The 25,065-nt window shown below is 49.2% G+C and overlaps 1 protein-coding gene across 12 annotated transcripts in view; it reads right to left on the minus strand.

Moving 5' to 3' along the window:
• MSI2 (musashi RNA binding protein 2) overlaps window positions 1-25,065 on the minus strand; it is a 197,812-nt gene that overhangs the window by 112,774 nt on the left and 59,973 nt on the right. For all 12 annotated transcript variants that reach the window (XR_010030231.1, XR_010030230.1, XM_063173856.1 and 9 more), the window contains exon 6: window positions 14,958-15,050. Coding sequence is in view for 10 of the 12 variants with exons in the window: in XM_063173856.1 (XP_063029926.1) it covers window positions 14,958-15,050 (93 nt within the window). In the remaining 2 variants the exon portion in view is untranslated. The remainder of the gene's footprint in view (window positions 1-14,957; window positions 15,051-25,065) is intronic.

Here is a 25,065-nt window from a genome sequence, read left to right on the forward strand (position 1 = left end):
ACCGCATCAAAGGGCCTCCTCTAAATAGGTCACTCCTGGCACAGGGAGTAAAGTTCAGAGGGACTAAGAGACTTACCGGCTGCCTTAATCATCACACCCCCCTCCACCACCTCTGCTGGGAGAAAAGAGAAAAAAGAGAAAAAAAGAAAGAAGAAAAAAAAAGAAAAAAAAAATTACATCCACGGTGGCAGAGACAAAATGCTATGGAAAAGAAAATTGGCATCTACGTACTGTGGTAGCTGAATTTTAAGCAGCACCAAGTCTGAGAACACATCTGGAAACACACATGCAAATTCTTCACAGCTAAAAATAAACGTCTCTGCTGTGTATTACTCTCCAGAGTGAAAGTGCTAATATTAATTGAAGGGTTTTGTTTCATTTGGTTTGTTTTATTTTTATTCAAGATCAAAGCTGATAAATCACTTTTTAAAAATCACATAGATTAAATTACCCAGATAATTTAAAGTATTATACACTTAAATTATTATTACTTATCGCAAACTACCAATTTGCCCCAGGCAAACTACATTACCGACAGTTTCCCTTTGTTTTTGCAGTCAATATCCTTCACTTTGGAATCAAATGTCCTTCATGTCACCTCTGCAGAACGCCACAGCCTCTTTTCCCTGTGTGTTTCCAGGTTTAGGAGCAGCAAATATCAAATGAGCCGCACTCCCTTCGGCGGCAGGCTCGGTGCTGATTTACATCACCAGAAGCTGCTGCCCTGTTTTCCCCAGCAGTTCCTGGGAGGAAAGCTTACAAACTTAATTCCCTCTTTACATTTGCTTATTCAAGTTCCAGCTGCATCTCCCCCTAACGTCCCATTAGGGCTTTCCTTTTAATTACTTTTTCATGTCATCTGCGCCTTCCTTGCAAGGTCCTCTTTCGAGGAACTTGGCTCTCTCCCTGGCCCCTTTCACTGAGCCTGTTTTGCTTCCTGCAGTCTCCCAGAGCCCTCGCCAGCCCCTGAGCCTCACACCCCACACCCTGCCCTGGGCTCTGCTGCTTCCCGTGCCCAGGTGACACCAGGAGGGGACACAGGGCTGGGTGTGCAGCACTCACTGTCCCTGGCACTGCCATAAACCACCAGGGGCAATGAAAACAAACTCCTTAATTGCAGGCGGGTGTGCAAAGCTGTTCCCTCTGCCCGTAACTAACACTCCCTGAAACACCTTTAAAGAACAGCAAAGCCTCGCAGGGCAGAGAGGCAATGGCCATTCCCGTGCCACGTGGCAGCCAGGTCACTCCCAGGGAAACCACTTTTCACTCATTTATACATTATACAGGCTGAAACATTTCTCCAAAGCTGTGCTCATCCTTTTTGCAGTGCAATAGCCACAAAGACATCTTTCTTCTCCGCTCTGCTTAAAGATCATCTCCACTACCAAGATGAAAGACTGGAATTAATGTCAAGATCCACAGGAGAAATGAGTTTACTCACATGGTACAAGCCATCAGAAAAGTAAATTCGCCCACAGATAGATGGCTGATAAACGACTACAAATTCAGGCCAATATCCTTCAAGTTTTACTACACATTTCTGCAGAAGACAAGACAGATCAGCTTTTTGGACAGCACTTGGAATATGTAAAGTGCTATATAAGTATTATTATTACCACCAGGCTGCTGAGGAAGTCTCCTGAATTTACCATCTGGGAAAAATAACTGATTTAAGCAGTCAGTGTGGGAAAATCCCAGGAGCAGTTAAGTTTTTCCAAGCACCCTCCCCATCAGGCAGAGATGATGCAAAACAGCAACGCTCCTTTTCTCATTTCATCTCAGTTCCCAGGAGCTGGGGAGGATTTGGGACCCCAAATTCCAGCAGTTAACAGGACCAGGTCAGCACAGATCCTGCTCGTGCCCAGTGCCAGGGGATCCAGCAGCAGAGCAGGCACATTTCCCTGCACAAACCTCAGCATCATACCCCACTGCTCCCTCCTCCGCCTGCTGCTGGGTTCAAACGGGATGATTTGTTCTGCATGAATATTTCAGCAGCACTCTGAGCAAGGGAAGGGATCCTGCCCGGGCTGTGGCTCACAGCAGCTGCACACACTGGTGAAACGGGGGCTGCCAGCACCAACAGCCCAGGAGCACACACAGCCCCTTCACCCAGCTCTGGCAGAACCAGGGAATGCTTCGGGCTGGAAGGACCCTGAAGATCCTGTTCCACTCCCTGCCATGGCAGGGACACCTTCCACTGTCCCAGGCTGCTCCAAGCTCTGTCCAACCCAGCCCTGGGCACTGCCAGGGATCCAGGGGCAGCCACAGCTGCTCTGGGCACCAGTGCCAGGGCCTGCCCACTCTGCCAGGGAAGAATTTCTTCCTAAAAATGCTTCTCCCAGCCCACACTGTTCAAAACCAGGAGTCCAACTCACAGCTTGTGTAGATAAGCCCAGCCCCAGTGCTGCTGACACCTGCACCACATTCACTCACAAGCTCTGTGTGCAAACCAACTCCAGTTACCTCCAATTCTTTATTTCTAGAGCCCTTCCCTGACCCCCAAAAGGCTCCACAACTGCCCTGGGCAGCAGCATTTTCAGCCAGCATTAGCACCCTGACAGGGCTGAACAGCCCCTGATGCACGAGCTGCCCTGGCCTGTTTGCACAGCTCTAGCCCAGTTTGATTTACACCATGTACACACAGGTCAGAGCAAGCTCCAGCCCCAAAGGATGCATTATCTCAGCCTGCACCTTCTGTACCTTTTACACAGCAAGTTTTTAGGTCAAGGAATAGTAAGTATATAAACCTCTGCACTTAAACTGCAAGGAAATGGAAAACACGACCTGCGAGTCAACCAAAACTTACATCCCACCAGGAACCTGCATCCTAATTATTGATGAACACAGTGCAGCTCTGCCATTACAGAGGTTCCCAGTTATCCCTCTCAGCCCTTCTGAGGGTGCCAATCACCAACATTTAGTGCTCATTTACCTCAGAAACATGACTGCAAACTGCTAAAGATGCATCTGCTGATGCCAGCAAGGAGTTCAAGCCTGGCTGGCACAAAGACCCCACAGAGCACAAAGGTGGGATGTGGTTTTGTCCCTTCATTTGCTTTTACCATCCTGGGTATTGAAGCTCTGCAGCTCTTCTTTCTGACAGGATGGGCAGTTCTCTCTTTTGATTGTTTTCTGAAAGTACGGGAGGGAGAGGCAGAGAGTTCCAAACCATCCAAAAATGGTAGAATTTGTGTTACACTTAAACAAACCTGGCTCCAGCTGCCTGGAACTCAGGATCAGGATCTGCTCTGTATAATCGGACAATGTCTGATTTTTGTTCCCTCTCTTTTGTTTTCCTTCTCAGAGGTTTATTTTTGAAAGAGGACTGTGTAGCAGGGCCTCTTCCATTTCAGGGAAAGTAAACAGAGCCCTTTGCAGGGAGGATCAGGGATGGAGGAACAAAGCCAGCTAGACTAAACTGTGTGAAGGTGAATTTATTTGTCATCATTTGCTCTCACAGCAGCACTGTGACTTTGATCAAGGTCGCAGCAAGGTGCTGCACGCAGCCTGCAGTCACAGCAGCAAGGGGAAAGCCACACTGCCAGTCCCAGATTTTGGACAGAGACCTGAATAAGACCAAAATAACACAGCAAATCAGTGCCACGTCTGCAGAGCTGAGCTCCTCAGCCCAGCACAGGCACAACTCCATCCTTCCCTCTATCCCTGAGCTCATCACAGCCACGCCAGCTAAAACATCACCTTCCCCCAGGAGCAGCCCACCTGAACCCAAAACATCACCCAAAACATCACCTTCCCCTAGGACCAGCCCACCTGAACCCAAAACATCACCCAAAACATCACCTTCCCCTAGGAGCAGCCCACCTGAACCCAAAACATCACCCAAAACATCACCTTCCCCTAGGAGCAGCCCACCTGAACCCAAAACATCACCTTCCCCTAGGAGCAGCCCACCTGAACCCAAAACATCACCTTCCCCTAGGAGCAGCCCACCTGAACCCAAATATCCCCTTCCCCCAGGACCCACCTGCCTGAACCTGCAGCAGGGCCCAGCCCTGAAGGAGCCACACAGCCCATCAGGGCAGCCCTAGCACCAACATCCAGGTGCAAAGAAACCACAGGTACAGAGCGTTTGGTGGGATCTCCCTAGGACTTATCTGGCTTTCTCATTTGGGCTGTGCACTGCTTCCAAGACCAAGGTCTCTGTGAGAGTTTATGTGCTATACCAGGACTAATCCTGGGTGCAGGCATGCTCTTAAGCAGAAGAAATAGCAGAGGGAACTCTTAAAACTAGAGTTGGGAAATGAGGGAAATCTTCTCAGTGAGAGGAGCAGGCCCTGCCAGAGCTGGGTTTGCCCAGGGCATTCAGGAATAGGAAATTAGAGGGGCAGGAGAGAGGCCAACCACTCCCTCAGCCCAGTGGGGATAAAAGGCAAGCATGATAAATATTGAAGTTCCTGCTTATTAGGAAATACTTGGCAAAACCTGTGAAGCCTGAAGGGGGTGTTCAAGAGAAGTGTATTTGGTGTTATGGGAAAGTTAATGAGATGCTGTAACCATATCATAGATGGAAAACTAGGTGAGGCCCCTGTGGGCCATTATATACTGCAGGAAACTTTATGGACACTATAATGCATTATTTTTAATGATTCCCCTGCCTGCTTCAGGCCCTGGACACCAAGAAGAGCTTGCCTGGCCTCCTGGTGTTGTGTTAGCAATGACACCTTGCTTGTTGCTGCATTTCTGGGTTACTTTAATGAGAAATAATTGGGTTACTTTCCCAGATTCCACAAGGCCCAGCACACACAGAGGGTGCGCTGCTGTGTGGCAGCCTCTTCACACCCTCTGCCTTCCCAAGGGTTACCTCTCCTGATTAACCATGTATCCACAAATGTGCCCACAGAAACACTGGCACTCGTGCAAGTTCAAGTTTGCACTGTCATCATCCATCTCCAGGGAGAGCCAGGCCACAGAAATAACCAGCTGCAACATCACCAACGATTGCCCCTGCAGGAGATGTATATAATGAAAATTGAAAGCTGCAGGATGAACTTCTTACATACTTGTCCTTTTGGTTTATTCATCAGAAATAATTATCTGCGCTCGCATTCACAGGAGCACATACTTTATGATGTACATCAAAATTTAATGGATTTTTAATAATACTGTAACTACAGCAGAAGCACAAAAAAGGACAGCCATTAAACCATATGTGCTGTGTTGGTGGGTAAGTGGTGTTGAGCAAACAACAACATGGAGCCACAGTTTAGCATCAACAACGGGGAAAAGGGATTGCTCCTTGCAGGAGCTGAAAACGGGAGCGAGCTCTGATCCTGTGTGTTCAGCTCAAAGCTCCTCAGCAACAGGAACAAATAAGCAGACCCAGTTTCTGAGTCTCAGGACCCTGCAGGCAGCACCCCTGGCTTCTGACAAGCACACCAACACCCCAAAACTCAAGTTTCTCCACCCCTGCAACGAGAGAAGAAACACGAGTACACCCCATGGCAGCAGCACGGGAACCTGCCTGTGCCAATTAAAGTGCTCCCAGGATTCCACCAATCTATTGATGTTATTCCATAAGCATCAGCAGAAATTGTTGCTCCAGCAGGAGAGACTGACACTCCAAACACTCTCCTCAGCAGCCAGGCTGAGCTAACGAGTCGGTGTGAAGCATCACCATGTCACCAGCACTTGGACTGGCATCTATTTATAGCCCAAGAAATTATATACGTGGTGTCCCCACCAACAGTGACACATCTTCATTCAGGCATGAGTCACCTATTCACAAGCACGTTTCCAAAAATAAATCCTATTTACCAGAATTAAATTCCACACGTTCGGGGAGAAATTGTCTCCTTAAGAAAAAGCCAGGCATGTTAGAAAAGCAAACAAGAGCAAACAGGCACTGGAGCCCTCAGCCTGCAGGTCCCCACGCTCCCTGGGATCAGGCTGAGGCTGGAAATGTTCAGGATCCACCAATGAAGATGGCCATGGCTGTCATCACAGAGCCCTGCCAAGGTCACCAGAATATCCAGAATATTCCTGGCCCCTCACGCCTTGCAGAACCAGGGAGTACATTGCAGTTATTAGAGAGAACAGACAGAGCCAGCGCCAAGTAATCCCAGAAAATGTAGTGTTAAATAGAGGGTTCAAACCACAAAGCTGCTGATGGGGAATGTTAAAAACGTCAGCGTGGCTGAAAGACATTTGCCAGCGGTGGGAGTCAAGTAGCGAGCTACTGTTCAGCACATGCAATAAAAATCTGAGGGTGCTCGGGTAATGGGACCAATAGTACAGTTGTTGATACAAATTATACCCAGAAAGCAGAGAAATAAATGGCTAAATAAATAAATAATGCAAAAATGGAACAAGTTCAAACTTCTTTTATAGTAATAGTCTCCAGTTGAGCATAATCACCAAAGCTATAGTGATAAGATTGCCAAAACTAGACAAACATCTGTGAGATGAATTCATCTCAGAGGGGAAGCCAACAGCTTGTTATCATTAAAGAGGCAATGCTCTCTCTGCGTTTGAACTGCAGGCGCCTTGTTACTGCGTTTGCCGAGGCAATTGCACCAGATGTTGGCAGCTTTCTTCAGATGGATGACAAGCACCTGCTGCTGGGGAAATTAAATGCTCGTCGGCCTCCTCTCCTCCAGGGGAGGGTGGGCCGGCAGGGGAAGGGGGGAGCGGTGCCGGCTGACCCTCTGAAATAAACCTATTTATGCAAAGTGACAGTAAGTGCCGGTTTGCCAAGCGGTGAAACAGAGTGGAAATTCATTGGATCCCTTCCATCGCCCCCGGTGAAATCTGCTCCCACCCTCCCAGTCCTGACAATTAACACGGCACGGATCTGAACTCGCTAAAGCACTCAGCAGAGTGAGAGATCCAGCACAGGCACCTTCACCTGCAGAGCCAGCACGGAGCTCACACTGACTGCCCACAAAAGGGGCACAGCCGGGGGGGTCTGGGCACCCCCTGTACCCACCACGGGGTCTGGGCACCCCCTGTACCCAGCCAGTGGGGTCTGGGCACCCCCTGTACCCACCACAGGGTCTGGGCATCTCCTGTACCCACCACACGGTCTGCGCACCCCCTGTACCCAGCCAGGGGGGTCTGGGCACCCCCTGTACCCAGCACGGGGTCTGGGCACCCCCTGTACCCACCACAGGGTCTGGGCACCGCCTGTACCCAGCCAGTGGGGTCTGGGCACCGCCAGAACGGGGTCTGGGCACCCCCTGTACCCAGCACGGGGTCTGGGCACCCCCTGTACCCAGCCAGTGGGGTCTGGGCACCCCCAACATCCAGCACAGGGTCTGGGCACCCCCAGTTCCCATCATGGGGTCTGGGCACCCCCTGTACCCACCATAGGGTCTGGGCACCCCCTGGTCCCCACACTGGTCCCCATAAGCTGCTGCCAGCCCCCCCAGTTCAGGTGCACACAGCCACCACACCCTGTCAGGCCAGGAGTAGAGTAAGCAGCCTAAAATGGTTAAATAAAATGGGTTTTAAAGTGTTTTTTAAAAAGAAAACACAGAGCAGCTTCTTCCCTGACATAGTTCTGAGTGCTTTCCTCTTTCTGGGAAAGAAAAACTACAAGATGTTATCTCCCCTTATACTGCAATCACTTCTTTATGACATCTCCAATACTCTCCAGGCTGGCACCGAGGTGACACCACAGCCAGAGGCTCATTCTGTGCCATCCAGAACCATTCCAACACCACTGTGCTCATTCCTGCTCACCCCAAACCCCTGGTGCATGCCCCAAACACAGACAGCACTTGTTTGATCTCAACTGGCCACATGCATTTTGGGTGCCCTTCAGATTAAGAGGCAGTTAATCCTCATTCTGCTTAGATTATCTTAATTGGCTCTTCATTTGAGCTACTTTGCCCTTGTCCTGGTTTCTGCAGTTATATTTATAAATGCATATACTGTACCACTGTCTCCCTCTCTGGGCTGGCAGGTATCACCAGGACTGGAAATTATTGATAGGACTGATGTGATTCATGCTTGGCCACCACCCCATTTCTACCCAAACATGAGCAGGCACTTCTTTTCCCCCTAACAAAATAATTATAAGGTGTTCCTAACAGAAAGAGACATGTGTATGATGGACATCAAATGAATTTCATATTCTACACCTGCAGAATTAACTTAAGTTTTAAATAAAGTGGTTTCATCTTGATGTTCCACATGTCAGCAAAACTCAGGTATTTAATCTCTAGGACTGATAAATATGACCATTCATTTCCACGTGGAAAAAGCATTATTACACCTGCTCCCAGTGCTGTTTTCCACATTTGGAACAGTGTCTGTGAAGTTCCTCCTGGGCACTTTAAAAGCCCTTTTCTTTGTGGCCCAGACTCAGCTGCATTTGGAACACGCTCAGGTTTCCCTCCCATCACTCAGGTGTCCACAGTGGGGGATGATGGCACTGACCAAATGCTGACTCCCCAGTTATGATCAATTATGATTTATTTAACCAGCTCACCTGGGCTGTGAGCTCCCCAAACCTGTGAGCAGGAAGGAGGGTGCAGGTTTCAATTACAGCACACCAGGTTTAAATAACTGCTGCTGTTTTCTCATCAGAGAACAGTGCTAAAACAGGGTTTTCTTTTCCCACAGCCCAGCTCTGGGCCCCTCAGAGCAGCTCCTCAAAGCGCAGCAGTGCCCTGCAGGGATGGCAGGAGCAGCACCTGCACCAGAATAACCCTGGGAGGCTTCCAGACAAGTGCCAAAGTGGAATCTGATGCAATTTCACAGCAGATATTGAAAATGTCCATCAGATATTTCACCTGGTGCCTGTGCTGGGGATGAACACCACCATCTCCTGCCTGCAGCCCAGAGCTCCAGCCAGACCCATGGGCCCAAAGGGGCTCAGAGATGCCACCCAGCAAACCCAAACCATCCCTCTTCCAGGGAACTCCTACATCTACAACCCCCCTGACCAGGCTGAACCCAGGAATGCTCCAGGGATAAAAACCAAATAGGATTAACTCAATTTGGCAGGGATTTTATACAGCCTATTGCATTTGTACAAAATACAAGCAGGGGTGAAAACAAAATTGACTTCCTTGGGGTCTCAGAAAGGATATAGATAATTTCCATGGGTTTGGCTCAGTTGTAAAACTGACAAAGACACACACACAAAAAATTCACACAGATGTTGGAGGAGGAAACCTGAGTATTTTCACGTAACTTTTCTCTCCCCTGAATAATGATTGATTTCACTCATCTCCCACAGGCTGTGGTGCTACAGCACAAAGCCTCCTCAGCACTTCATCAACCAGAGGAGGAAAGGAAATAAAACTGAACTTCAAACTTCTGCTGGGCTCTGATACTGCCCTCGTGCCCACAAATCCTGCCTTAACATTTCCTCTTTTCACAAAACCCAGGGAGAAACCAACATCTAATTTATAACAAAACCACTTCCACAAAGCATGTGGCTTACTGCAGACCACCTCCAAACCGACTTCCTGCGTGCAGCTCCTCACTGGCAGCATGCAAACAAAACAGGGGCTGCTTTTTCAGCAACGAGCAAGTTTCTCAGTTTGTTTAAAAAAAGAAAAAAAGAAAAGCATGCGTGGGAGGGAGAAGAAATAATAAGAAGTGCTTTAGGCCATGAGGGACCCCTATATCCCAGATCCCTCGTCACATGCCAAAGGTAAAATTTAAAGGAACATTCATTACACTGTGGCACATCACGGACACAACACGGAAACAGGGATATATGGAATGTTAAAGCACGAGCACAGGGCAGAGGCGTGGAGGAGGCAGTGCTGCTCCTGCCACAGAACAGCCCTCAAACTCTGCTTTTCCTTGCTCCAAAGCTATCAAAGCTGCAAACAACGACGTGCTTGTTTATTGCTGGCTCTGCTTTAAGGAGATGAGGGATCCAAATCAAGCAGCTTCTGCCAAGGTGCCTGCAGATAACTCAGAAACAAGAACAGGATGAGCTCTGGGCTGTCCCACAACAGGCCCAGAGCTTGGAGAGGCTCTGGAAGGGAACACTGAGGGCAGCAGTTGGTAAAAGCCCCACCACATTCTCTGTTTTACTAAACATTACAAATGTTTAGGGAACTCCGGCTATTACAGACCACAATGTAAATAAGAGTCCAAATTTATCCCTTCATTTCATAAAACATAACCGATCCCCAAGTACTGGGAAATACAGTGCTGAGAAATGTGAAAGGCTAGCAATGTGTCACACAGAAAGATGACTTTTCTGCAAAGCAAATGCTTTAAGGACAGCCCATCCATGTCTCCTATTGACCGTTAAATCTACATATCAATGTCCAGCCGAGGTGACAATACAATCCCAGCTCTCTGCCAAGGCCAAATTAACTAAGCTTTCACTTTCACACAAGCACAATTCCTTGCACCTCCTGACTCTGGCCTCAGCCCCAGCTCCACACAGGCTTCCAAATCCCCCCAAAATGAACCCACGGCGAGAAAACCACCTTTTCTCATGCTAACAACTTCATTGTAAAAACATCTTCAGAGGCCGTACTCGAGGTCCCAGGGAAAAGTAAACCACTGGAGTGCTTAATGCCACGGCAGTGCATTAACCCATTCACACCCAGACAGCCTGGCCAAACGAGGAGGAGTTTCCTCCCCTCTTTTCCCGATTTATATTTTCACAGCTGTCAGGGAGGAGAGCACGGAGTGATTTATGTAAACCACGAGATTAGGCTGAAATCCTCAGTGTGGATCCCACCTCCTTCCCTCCTGACACACTGACACTGAAAGCAGAGGCACTTCGCTGCCAAGGTTGTTGTTCCAAAGGTTAAACCGGTTGTTATTTGCACCAGGGTCCGTGTTGTAATGCAGGGCAGGGTACAACCAAAGGAGGAAATTCTCATTGTCTCAGCTCCTGGTGAGGCAGCACCTGGGGCAGGACAGGTGAGAGTGGCACCTCCTCTCCCTCAGCTGACAATAGACACTAAGGCTACAGAAGGAAGAGATGAGAAAACTACACATTTTCAAAAGCTCAACAGAAAAAAAAACCCATCTCAGAATTCAGATATTATTATTATTATTATTCCACTGGTCCGTTCTGCGTCTCACAGGAAATAACAAGTGAGTGTACAAAACATTTCAAATCCACAGAGGTAATTCAGAAATCCTGTCTTGTCTCAAAATTTCCAAGCCTTAAAAGCCATTCCTGAGGAAACAACATATTCCAAGTGAAGCTGAAACATGACTATGATAGGTCTGAGGGACCTCGTAGCAAGCCAGGGCAGAACACAAAATTCATGCTGGTCTGGTCCAATTTCATCTGGAAATTTAAAATAAAAAACAAGTGCCAGAGCCCCTTCCCTGAAAGTCACTTCAGGATTACTGTGAAAGGGAAATTGAAGAGCCAATGCTCTCAGATGGAAAGTAAAACATCTGGGGCCACCACCACCAGCACTGGCTGCTCCTCCAGCAGCCTGAAACAGCAATATGGAAAATATTGTTTGTCCACAAAACTACTTCACACATCTCCTTCAAACACCACCAATCTGGTTCCAAAAAGGATAAATTTAAATTTGTCCTCTCTCCTACCCAAGAAAATGTAATTTTTCTGCAAGAACAGTCCAAGATGGGCAATCTAACAGCTCAGGACAAGTGGAACATACCTTCAGCAGCACTGTTCCCACCCTGCTGGAAGGACACAGTGGCCTTTTCATTGCCAGCACTGTTCCCACCATGACCCATCACAGCAACAAGGTTTTCACTCAGAGCTCTGTTCCCATGACTGGCCTGAACAGTTACCTGGAGCCCATTACCCCATCAATTAACGCCTGCACGCAATCTCTGGGATCCCTGAGCCTGGCTCAGCCCCACCAAGGGCAACCAAAGGGTTAAAATCCCATGTCAAACACAAGTCCTGGCTCTGGACCAGAAGGGACATGGGAACCAGGGCAGCTGAGTTATAAAGGCCTTATTGTAGCAGCCCACTGGATTGGAAATGACTTGTAGGCCTAATGAAACAAAACTTTGGCAGTAAAACAGAATGAAAGGAATGAGACAATAAAAGAGAGGAACAAAGGGAGCAGAGTTGTTTCAGCTTAGGAAAATAAGCTCACTTTGTTGTTGGGAAAAGCCAAAGCCGATTAGGATAAACCAATGACTAGGCATAAGTCTTCCAAACTAATTACACAGTTGGCCATGTGAAGTGGAATTGCACAAGCCAGGCTGGGCTGCTCTGCAGGAGCTCTGTGCAGGGAGCAGCACCTGGGCACACCTGGGCACTGCTGCAGCCCCCAGGGCCAGGACAATCACTATCAGAAATCTTATGAACTAAATTTCAGGAATTATCACTGCCACACACTTTGGTGCTGTATCGTCAGGCACTTTCACTGGTGGGTTTACTAATTAAATATTATATTATTACTATTAACAGGTGGGTTTACTACAGCTTTTCCTTTTCTTTGAGACAAAGGTTTGGCACTGACTTTTCAAAAAGCTGCAGTTTAAAATTCAACACTTTACCCCTTCCTGCCAACTCCAGTTCCACGAGCGAGCCCATCTGGCCCCAGAGCTGGTGGTGGCTGCTGTCCCCACATCCTGTGTGCTGAGAGCCACCTCCAGCCCCCAGAACACCTCCCCTGGCCCCAGAGCTGCTCTATAGTGAATACAGACAGGATTGATCCTGATTGCAGGAACTGCAGCCACCTCCAGCCCCCAGAACACCTCCCCTGGCTGCAAAGCTGCTCTCTATAGTGAATACAGACAGGACTGCAGGAACTGCAGCCACCTCCAGTCCCCAGAACACCTCCCCTGGCCCCAGAGCTGCTCTGCACAGCAAGCACAGACAGGATTGCAGGAACTGCAATTTTTTCCAGGCTGATAAATAAGCTCAGCATTTCAAAGAGCAAATCACCTGAGATGCTCTTATCAAACAGGGGCGGCTCCTCACACTTTAATTGTCTAATGCAATTTGCCTTATTTTAAGGAAGCCCTGAGCAAAGGCAAAGCTGGCCAGTGGATGTGGGTCACTGATGGAGAGCCAGGCTGTGTGCTGAGCACAGCCCTGCCCCACAGGGCTGGATCCCAGAGAGGAAGGGGAATGGACAAGGATTGACTCCTGCAGGGTCCTGCAGCACCAGCCCTGGGTGCTGTGTCTGAATGCACCATCCCATTGCCCACAGCAGGTTAACAAGTCTTCTAACTCAGCTGAAGCAAACTCCCCATTTCTAAGGGTCACTGACCACATGCTGGCAACCAGGGCCTGAGGAGGATCACCCCAAAACACCCCAAAAACAAACAGTCCCAGCTGATAAGGAGCAGCACCGTGGGGAGAAGCCCACACCTGCAGCAAGGTCAGGTCACAGTCACACAGCCAAGCAGCCTCTGCTCCCAGCAGCCCCAGTTTCACTCACCCTGAACAAGCAGGGACTGTGACCCAGGTCAGCTGCAGTGACAGGGACCAAGCCCTGCCAGCCTGGCTCCTGCAGGGGCTCAGCCTCACAGGGACAGCCCTGACCTGGCAATGGGCTCCTACCTTCACCCCAACTTGGGCAATTTCCAGCTCCTTAAATTTTTCATCCTGCAAAATTAAGACACTCGAAGGAAAAACCCACTTGATTTTCCCAAAGTGCTGCCTTTGGGAAGGCAAACCTCTGCTAAGCTGTCTCAAGAATGGCAGAGCATGAAGGCAGAACCAAAGTGTCCCGAGTCCCCAGTCACTCCCCAGCCACAGCCTGGCTGCTGCATTCCCAGGGACTGTAAAACTGCAAGCATGAAACCACCAGATGGTGAAATTAAAAAGACTATATTAAGACAACATCCAGACAATATGCAAAGCACTTATATTGAAACTATTATTAACTTGAAAAATACAGGTTAGTGGAGTTCTGCAATTAGAAGTAACTACAGAAGAAACATCCAAAAGCTCATGTAATCCTTTAATAAAAGGCTCAGCAGGCTGTAAACATCCTGCCGGAATCGAAGATTATTATTGAAAATAAAATGACTGGTTTGCAAAACAACTATCAATCCAGCACAGGAACCATTTATAAACTCGCCTCCTCAGCCCTCCACGAAATCCTGCCCGGCTCAGGCTTTCCAGGGCAGATAAAGGAAACACAAACTAACTGCAAGGAATGGGAGCTGCTCTGCTCTGGGGTACCCTGCTGTGTCCTCAGGCAATGCTGCATCTAAAGCACCAGGAACGGAGCTGCTGGGCTGGAATCCCTGGAGCTGGAACCCACGGAGCCCTGAGGCACGAGGTGGTGCCACAAAGTGCTCTCAGAGCAGGCAGCTCCTCACCCACGGCCCTCCTGAACAATTGTCCAGAGGCCGTGGGCACCCAGGCAGCCCCATGGAAATCAGGGCCACCAAGCAGCAGCCACAGCCTGCACAGTGGGGCTGGAGCTGCTACATCACAGCAAAGGCTACTCTGGCAAGGTTCAGATCTCCTTCTTTGCACAAACTTGTTTGGTTTGGGGTTTTGGTAAGGGGTTCTTTTGTTGTGTTTTTTTTTGTTTTTTTTTTTTAATTTTTTTTTTTTTAAATTTTTCAATGATGCCAGCATTCTACACATCCTTGCAGAAGGATTCTCTAGTAAGAAATTAAGTGGATATTCTAGTGACTTCCACATTGCTCTTGCTTTTCACGTGGTTCCTCCAGGCATTTTCACAAATTAATGAGCTCTCCAATACGTCTCCCTGCCCTTTTTGCCACTGGAATCGGGGCTAACAGAAGGCTGATTTTATGGAGAAGACAACTGTGTAATCATTCAGCTAAGGGTCAGATTCTTCCTGAACAGACACAGATTCACCTCCCAGTGATGCTTTTTTCTTCAGTGGAAGTAAACAGTGCTGGCAATGTTGTACACACACAGGCAACAAACAGAACAGGAATCCCAGAGGCTTCAAGAAATGACACGGAAAGGCAAAAACTTGGCCCTCCTTTGAGCTCAGTCCTCAATGCACTTTTGTTTTTCAAAATACTTCAAACAGAATGGGAAGAAAGAACAACTATGTAGTGCTCACTTGGGCAGAACTTACCTTGCCAAACTGTTCAAAGTATTGCTTCACGTCCTCCACTACTGTATTAGCCGATAATCCACCTACAAATATTTTCTTTGTTCTTGTGACCATCTGTAAGAAATTACAAGACAAGCATATGGTTTAACCAGATTATTTCAAACAATATGTGGAAAAAAGAAATATTTTTCAGATCCCATCCCTAACCCAGATAATGAGAATACTTCTTTACAAAAGCAATTTCAATTCGATTTGATTAGATACTTCTCTGTCTTGTTTTGTTTTTATTTGAGAGATGGCTGAGTAAAGGCTCTCAATAACAACTCTAGCCCCCGGATATTTTTTTTTAATAAATGATTTTTATTGTGCTTCTCAATGCAAATAAAAGTGAAAAAGGAGCCCAAGCACTGTATCTTCGTACTGTCTCAGAGCAGAGGTGCCTCTGCCCCTCCTTTTCCTACACACAGAACGAACGCTCCTTGGCAGGGAGAGGCAATTACATCAAACCCAAGTGATGTGTTATTAAGTTTCCACGGGTCAGTTTAAAAGGAACTTGCACAGTTACTTTTAAAGTAATCAAATGATGAAAGACAGCCAGAGCTGCATCCTCCAGCCATCACAGCCTGTGCCCACGGAATCACCAGCCCCTACAGGAACCTGCGTGTGCCCCCAGCCTGTGCCCATGGAATCACCATCCCTGTGCCCATGGAATCACCATCCCTGGGGCACACCAGCCCCCCCAGGAACTGGGTGAATCAGCTGGGTGATAGCTGGTGGCCCATGAAATGAATCTAAGTTCACTCTTAATTCTTCTTCAAGGAAAACCTACAAACCCTAATGAAGCGAATTAGGGGATATTTAAAGGGGGTACAGCTCCTTTAAAGAATATTATAATCTCTACAAGCAGATAAATACTGATTTCTCAATTACATTGTGGGCCCTCAAGCAGCCACCAACAAAGAGTGCGTTAAAGCTCTGCACTACAAAAATATAAGAACTTTATGACTCCCTCCCCATTAACAGGCTAACCTAGATTCAAATAGGAGAATTAATGCTAGAATGAGTAACCAGGGTCCTCCCTCTACGACACAAGCTTACATCCACACATTGTTAAGAAATCACCAATATACGAACAAATCAAACAAGCACAGTATTAAATATCTTGTTAACCCCACAGAGGAGTGTCCATTAGGAAAGATTAAAACCTGTGCAGTCACCATGCCCAGGGCAGACCAGCCCCCCAGGAACCTGTGTGTGCCCCCAGCCCCACTGAGGGGCTCCTGAGCTCAGCCCAGACCTGCTCCCCACCTGTCACACACACAGGTAAAGCCTCCATGGGGCTGGGGCATGGACACAAAGCTCAGAGCAGCCCCAACCCTTCCCAGAACAAATTAACCATCACTCCTCTCCCACAGCCTGCACATCAACCAGGGCAGACACTCCCCTCAATCAGCTCCAATCACACCTTGCACAGCCTCACTTTTTCTGTTTGGGTTTTTTTTTTAAAGTTAGGAAGAAAAAGAGAGGAGGGGGAAAAAAAAGTGTAAAAATTCAATTATTTTTTTCCTGGCTGCAATCTAGGGCTCCAAAATTGAAGCCCAAGCATATATTTTTCTGTAGAAAATTGTCATTTACAAATAAAGAATTGGCTAAAGCCAACTTGTAACTAAAGGATTTTGCAGGGCTGTCAAGAGCCCTCTGCCTGCCAGCATCTGATTTAAGATCAGGCCAAGCTTCTGTTGTCATACAAAAGAGGGAGGAAAGCAATTATTCTAAAGCAGTATTTGAAATTATCATCATTTTTATATTTGACCAAGAAAGAAAGAAAAAGAGAGCTATTGCTTTTAGAAGCAAGATTGAAGGTTATAGGAAAAAAAAAAAAAAGACCACTTTGTTTCAATAGCTTCAGTCAAAGAAAATATTGGTAATGACAAGCAAATTCACAACATTTTAATGCCTAGAGATGCGTTGCGAGCTGGGAAATGGTTTCAGAAATCAGCTCTGTGGTACCAAAGCGAGGCACAAAATTAAGTCTGCTTTTACAATCCACATTTCCCTGAAGAGACTCCTCAATTGCTTTGTTCCCACCTTCCCCCCGGCACCAGAGCAGAGAATGCACACCCTGACGGGCCCCTACAGCAGGGTCTGCTGCCTGCCCTCCACGTGTGGCACGAGGCAGCACGGCCTCACCTGGGCAAGGTGAGGAGCACGGGCGGGGGGACGTGGGCAGGTGGGATATGGGCAGGTGGGACACGGAGGGACATGGGCAGGTGGGATATGGGCAGGTGGGACATGGGCACAGGGACACGGGCAGCAGGGACATAGAGCAGGAGGGACATGGGCAGCAGGTAGCACACGGGCACACCTGGGCACACCCTGCCACTCTGAATTCCTCCAGTGACAGTCACTGAGGATCTCTGCCTCCTCCTGTGAGTAAATTCACAGTCTCTTTCTGGAGGTTGCTCGCAACAGGGACACCCCACAGCAACGGTGGCACAGAGCCCTGGTGGGTTTGGACCCTGTGCCAGCAGCCCCACCTGCCCTCTCCTGGCTGCAGCAGTGGGCTGGGGGCAATGGAAGCGATTTCTGTGAATCGATCACAAGCCCATGTTTTATTAAGGGCTCCAAGAGGTCTGGGTCACTCTGAAACCACAACACTTGCAGCTCTGTGTCTCTGGATCCCACGTGCAGTGTAACATATCCACCTGGCTGCTGCAGGCTCCGTGCACCCGAGGCTCGGGAGGGTGTGTGCACTGAAGGTGTCTCTCTCCCGCTGCAGAAGGACCCAGGAGAGGCAGATCCGAGCTGGGCTGAGCCCTTTAACTGTGAGCATCACAGAACTGCTCTGTTTGTGTATGGTGCTGGTGCTGAGTTAATCAAAACACATGTGACTCCTCCTGCCAGGAGGCATTCAAGGTTACATTCTCTTTACTGCCTTGGCTTTTGAAAAATATAATCGCCTTTGTGCTCTGAAACTGAGCAAACACTTCAGGAGGTGCAGGAGCAGGGAGGAAACCTTCCCTGCTTCAGCCAGGCCAGTCTGCTCAGTTTGTGCCTTTTGGTGCAAGGCTGTGGCTGTAATTAGATCAGTTTGGGGCGTATCAGGTAAATCTCCTCTGAACAACAGGCTGAAGGTGCAGCCTCTGGGAAGGAAAGTCTGGTCCCACTCAAACACGTCAATACAAACGTGAGCTAAACCCAGCCTAGCCAATGAAATGAAGAAATGAGGTTTGCAGAGCTGGGGGCTCCAGCTCCAAACCCCTGAACATCCCTCACACTCACACAGTAACACTGCTCATCATCCTCTGTGGCTCTTCCTTCCCCACCAAAATTCTCTTATTATCCTGACTAGTAAAAATGAACAAAGATTTTAAGCTCATTAAATATTTCGCAGGATTCCCAGAATTTCAAAAACTCAAGCAGTAAGCACCCACCATTCCTTCTACATGAGTCAAGGCCCTGTCTACACTCAACAAAGAGGTTAAATATGTAACTTCAGGGCAATGGCTTTCAGCATCATTCCCCAACCATTCCTTACGGAGCCTCTCAGCTGTGCCCTGCCTCCAGCTTCAGTGCAGAGCTCCTGGCTCAGGATGGTGAGGGTGGGAAGGAGGAAAGGTGTGCTGACACCCAGCTGGCACAGACAGGAGCCCCAGTGTGCCACTGGCAGGCCACGCTGGCAGTAAAATCCAGGTAAAATCCCAAAGCAGGACACAGAGACACACACACAGCACATGGGGCTCAGGAACACCCTGGGAACCTGTGCTGAACCCAGCTCTGGCACCTTTAGTGTGGAGTTCATCATTTTGAGGCTTTGCATCCTCAACTTCTCAGTGTAGTGGAAGTGGACTATGGCACTAATAGTGAATCTGCATCACAAATAGCTGAAATTAGCATTAATTTCAGATTAAGCTAATTATGCATATGTAACTGTTTTCCAGAGCACTCTCCTCTCTCCTACAACAGCGTGGGCAGGGGTGCACGTGTATCCCAGCCTGCTCACCTCATCTGCAGTTTGGCATTCCATCATTTCTAGTGTATCCACCTTCTAAATAGGTTTATAATTGGAAAAAACAGCTTTGGTATCTGTGCTGAACTGCATTTTATACCCCATTGTGCTGTACATTCAAACTACAGCATTACTTCTAATTAAAACCAACAATAATTCATGTAACAGGGGAAGTGATCTTGTTAACAGAACTGCCAGGCTTCTTTGGCAGAGCACACACCATAAGAATACTCCAGTTTTGTTTTTTAGTTTTTTGCCTCTGGGATCCCCCTAGGAAGTTCCAAAAAGCTATTAAAAACCCAACTGAAATGTGATGCAAAGACAGGAGGAGAAAGGCGGCGTTCAGTGAGAGCTGCCAGGCTGTGCGTGCTCCCAGGGAACAGCCAGAACCATCCTGCTCCAGGTGCTCTGCACAGAGTGGAGGAGCTGAGCTGGGCTGGGCTCCATCCCTGCACTGAGCAGGGACAGCAATCCCCCAGGGCAGCTGGAACAGCCAGAACCATCCTGCTCCAGGTGCTCTGCACAGAGCGGAGGAGCTGAGCTGGGCTGGGCTCCATCCCTGCACCGAGCAGGGACAGCAATCCCCCAGGGCAGCTGGAACAGCCAGAACCATCCTGCTCCAGGTGCTCTGCACAGAGCGGAGGAGCTGAGCTGGGCTGGGCTCCATCCCTGCATCGAGCAGGGAGAGCAATCCCCTAGGGCAGCTGGCTTTGGGTGCCACGTACAGCACGCTCAAGGACTCAAAATAGGATTTCTGCAAGACTTAAACGGAGCAAATACCTTGTGCCTGACCCTGTGTAAGCCCTGTCGTCCTGTGAGAACTGCTCAGGCCATGGAAGGGACCAGGGAATGAAAGAGCCCTTTAATCCAAACACATTCCCAGGGGTAAATCAGCTCCCCTGATTTCTGGGAAAATACACATGGGCTTGATTCTCCCAACCCATTCAGAAACCAGACCTGGTCCCTGCTCTGTTCCTGGATTTTGGCTGCCTCGGGTTCTGCTGTTCCTGCTGGGAGGGTTTTGGTGCTGTGGCATCAGCAGGAGGCAGAACACACAAACCGATTTTTCCAAGACAGATTGGACTGGCAGCAATTGCCAAAACCATCCTTGGAGTTCCACGAGCAAACCTGGCCAGGGGCCAAGCAAAGCCCCTCCTGGTCCATCTCCCCAGCTGCTGCAGGGTTAAACTGCCAGGGTTAGCTCCCAGCCCCTCACTCACACACCCACAGGTGATGGCAGCCTGCCCTGGGCACAGCTCCCAAAAGAAGGGTTTGCTGTGCAGCTTTGGTGTCCCATACACACAGAACACCTTTACCTGCACCACCACACAGAGCTCTCTGCATGGGAGATCCAAGCCTGAAAATTGGCCCCAGCTGTGAGAGCTCAGCAGGTCTTTGGAGCAAAATCTGCCTGCAAGCTCCATATCAAAAGATGCAGTAAAATTCACCAGAGCCCAGGAATAGCTCCTGGCCCCACAGCCTTACTATAACCAGTTATATCACATCCCTGAGGGCTGCTCGCACCTCCTGTGCTCCAGTTAACTCTTTTACAGGTTACAGAAGCACACCAAGAGCAGGGAGCAGAGCAAACCTATTTAAATCCCCCTGGCTGCTTCAGCTCCTCCTGCATGGCATGGTAGGAAGGTAACTCTAAATATTCACTGAGTGCAGACAACTCATCCAACCTGCCTGCCTGATTACTGTTCAGCAGTGCTTAAAAACTGCATTAATAACCTTAAATGAAGATAATTATTTTTAAATTAATACATCTCGGGGCCACAAATGGAGAGCGCTGCCCAACGTGACTGGGAGGGGGATTTCTGCAATGCCCACGTAATGAGGGACAAAGGCCCCAGTGGGAAGCAATTAAGGCTCTGGTCCTCAATCTACAGGCTACTGGCAAAGCTTCACCTTGTGCAGGCAGAGGGAGGGAGGGGATAGAGGGGCAGATGGCATTGTGCCCAGGGACCTCCTTTGGAAGCTGGGCCAGCAGCACAGATTAACTGACCATTCCCAGTTCCTCACCCATGTTACACCACCTTCCCAAAGGAAATGTCCTGTGCCATGGCCAAAACACAACCACAACACCTCTGGCTGCCACAGTTTCGTGTCCTGTTGGAGGACAATGCTCCCAAGGGCACGCCCAAGGTCCATCTGCAGCACAGCTCTAAGGGTGGAGCAGGATGGACTGGGTAGGGAACCAACTGCTCACCTTCCCAAAGCACAGCCCCAGCCCTGCTCTTTTCCCCTGGATCAATGGAAGGAGCAGGGCCCTGGCTGTCCCTGCTCTCACAAACCCAGGAGGGTGTGAGGGGCAGGAACCTGGGCCAGCACAGACGTGCTGACATCCCCAGCGTCAAGGACAAAGGGCTCCTGGGAGGCTCAGGCCAAGCCCTGTAACCCAGTGCTCACCAAAACCCAACTAGAACCCAGCCTGAACTGCAGAGGAAAAGGATTCTGCCAGAGTTGGTAAATTCTTCCAGCTCCAAACACTGAGGCCAGTCCAAAGAAATTTATTGCCTCTACAGTGCAGAGAGCATGACAATTTAAATGCTTCTAAGTTAGTATCAACTAATTTTTCATGATAACCCTCTAAAATCAGTGATGGGAGCTCTCTGTCAAGATTCTAGATAATCTGCTAAAACAAGAAAAACTCGCAGGAAGGAATAAGAAATGTGCGAAGCAATTTACCTCCTTCCCAACACACTCCAGATGATTTCTCTGAAAAGAACAAATGGAAACTTTAACCCTTAGCCTTGATTAATTTCATCTACATGCTCTAGCTGCACATGGCAATCAGTTACTGATGAGCAGGTTTGGCTTCATCTGCTGAGCCAAGCCCAGGGAGCTGCAAGGCTCTGCACAAGGCTGAGCCTTCCCTCTGAGGTGAGGCCACTAAAGGTTGCACAATGCCCAGATTTGCCCGTTACTGCTGCTGAAATACTTTCACAGCTTTATGAAATGCTGTGTTTGCTTTTATCCTTCCCCACACACACACACAAATGGTGAATTACAGGAACTGCAGCACTCCACATCCAGCTCCCCAAGGGGAGATGCTACCCTCGCCAGGGAGGGAGCCCACCAGCCTCTACTGAACCAACATCCTTGTCACTCCAAAGCAGATCAAACAACCCTTGACTGGGAATAAAAGGGCCCTTGAGGAGCTGCTCCACAAGCCAAGAGGGGAAGCAAGGCAAGAGAAAACATCCATAGTTTTTCCAAAGGAAGGCAGCATCTCTCAGCTCCGAGAGCTTGTCTCCCTGTGTGATGTTTACTCACTCAGTGACCACAGGGCGAGTCATTTCAGCCTGCACAGCACTGACTATCAAAGAGTCTGGGGAGAAGCTCAGCTGGAGACTGCAGGGCTCAGCATCTGAGCACACATTTGAACTCACAGCATTTGGGGAAGCCTCATTAGGTCGAGTGCGTTGCACAATCGAGTGCTATGTGCCTTGATTTCCACAAAAAGAACAGAAATATATCCCCACAGCTCAATGGAGCCTGTGAGGTTTCACTCATTAAATGCCTAACCCGCTGAAAGTCTGATTTGAAGACGCTGGAATGGCGCAAGACATTGTTACTGACATTATTGTTATTAAAGGAAGAATAAAAAAATATTGTTCCTAGCTAGGAAGGCCATATCAAACTACCAAGCAAGAGATAAATCAGCCAAGGTCTCCAAAAAAAGACATTATTTCTCCTTTACTCCAACATCTTAATGTGCATGACTTTTTTTGTACTAGAAATATATTTCTATAAATCCTCCTCTACAGAAAGCTTTGCTTTCAGAAGGGGAAAAGTAGCAGATAAAATACTGCCCATCAAAATGAACTCAAGTCTCTAGTAACATAACTAAATGTGTAATGTTACAGATGTTTTATGGCCACAATGTCGGATCCATTTAGATCATTTCTACAAACCCAGCAAGAAATCTCTCCCCAGCGCTGGAAACCACGCCACAGGTCTGGGAGCAATTGTTTATTCAAACAGAGATGCCACCAGGGAGCAACAGCATCTTCCCCACCAGGGCTTGGAGGGCTCATTCCTCATGTGCCACCAGCACGGGGAGCCAGGCAGGGATGGGAAGAGGAGCTGGTCCCCACACAGGGGCCCTTCTGCTGCTGCCTAAAGCTGGCACATCCCTGCTCCTGCCCCTGCATGCCCTGCTGGGGATGAGGGCAGGCACACTGGGAAACCAGCAGCAAAGGTGCTGCCCATGGTGCCACCACAGCAGGACACTGGCACAGCAGGGACAGCAAGGACAGCAAGGACACTGGCACAGCAGGGACAGCAGGGACAGCAAGGACACTGGCACAGAGGGACACTGGCACAGCAGGGACAGCAGGGACAGCAAGGACACTGGCACAGAGGGACACTGGCACAGCAGGGACAGCAGGGCCACTGGCACAGCAGGGCCACTGGCACAGGTGCCTCCTGCCCAACACCACCCACGGTCCCCCTCCAGCACACACCCGGGTACACAAACAATCACTCCTGTGTCACGTCAGCCCCTGCCACCAGCCCGTGCTGAAGTCACACTCCGTCTGCAGTTCTGCTCCCCAAGCCCATCACAGCCAGTCATACCCAACATCAAAAGATTTATTGCCCACAGTGATAACTGCCCCACGCTGCTTTGTTTGCTAATTGTGACTGGCTTTGCCCCCAGAAGGGTAGGAGCCTAATAAATCAGTTATCTCCAGGAAGAATTCATTTAAAGCTGTTAACAGTGTAACCCCGAGCACTTGGCAGGAGGTTCAGCAGAAGGGATGTGGTTGTGCCTGGTTTTTGGGGCAGGACACGCTCAGCAGCCAGGGGAAGGAAACCAGCTCCGAGCAGCACCTGGATGGGTGCAGGTTTGCCTGCCCACCTCAGCAGGCACCTCTCTGCTCCTTTCCCATAGGAAACTGTGCCAGGACAGCCAGCATTGTCACCACAGGCTTGGACTTCCCCAGACAGGGGGGAATAAGCCCATGCCAGCCTGAGGCACACGTTGGGAGCCCAGCCCCAGCACAGAGTGCCAAGCTCTGTGCTACCAACCAAGCTGTGAACACCAGCAGCTGATCCTCAGCACGCCCCAGCACAGCTCCCTGTCCAAGGGAGCAGCTCAGAACTGCCCTGCAGGCGCTGGGCTGGCTCACAGAGCAACACCAGCTACAGTGGAGGGACTCTCTTACCTGATCTACAATACCAACAGGTCTCCAATAATAATGATGTTAGTGAGAATAAACACTTGGCTGGATGTTCACTCCTTCCCCATCTTCCCCAACACAAGAACCCTGCCAGTATCAAAGCCTATCACAGCTCAATACACTCCCACACTTTCAAGTACCTAGATCATTACAACACTGCCAAAAATGTCACACAAAAAGGCCAAGGCACTGAGATGACTGGATTTCCAGGTCTGGCAGGACATGAAAAGCTGGGACAACTTCCCATGAACAGGCACTTGTGCAGAGTGACTCCAGCCAAGAGCGAGCACTGTTAACATCTGCCTGCTGCAGGGCTGAGCTCGGAGCGGTGCTGCAGGCAGCGGCACCTCTGCCAACAGGGCTGTGCCAGGGCCAGGGGCACTAAGGGAACCCACCCAGCCCAGCCTGACCCTCAGTGTAACCAATGCAGGGCTCCTGCCAGGGCCAGGGGTGCTGGGCACTGCAGGAACCCACCCAGCCCAGCCTGAATCCCAACTGCACCCACACTGCACTCCACTGCTGCCCACCTGGAGATTTTGTTCCTTTTTGTTCCTCCTGAGAGCTGCAGGACCTGTACCTACATTGGGAGTTTTAATTTAAGTGCAGCAGCCCTGTGCCTTGAGTTGGACAGACAGACACAGGACTCAAACATCTGTAAGGACCTGTGAACCACCTATAAACCACACACACAGTGCTGCTGTACATCAGAGCAGCTCACAGAGGTTAACAACCCAACCTTTCATCCCACCTCCAATGTGCTGTACAGTGTGTAAGTGAGCTGTGCAGGCTGAGTTACACACAGGAGACGTTTGCCTTTTCCATGGAGGCTGACTCACCAACACAAGGGCTCCACAGGCTGTACCTGCAGCCACGCCATGACAGCTGCAAGCCAGGCCCATGTCCCCAGGAGCTGCAGGGCCACCAGAGACCT

This window comes from Melospiza melodia, chromosome 21 (genome assembly GCF_035770615.1).
Source record: "Melospiza melodia melodia isolate bMelMel2 chromosome 21, bMelMel2.pri, whole genome shotgun sequence".
Taxonomy (NCBI): domain Eukaryota; kingdom Metazoa; phylum Chordata; class Aves; order Passeriformes; family Passerellidae; genus Melospiza; species Melospiza melodia.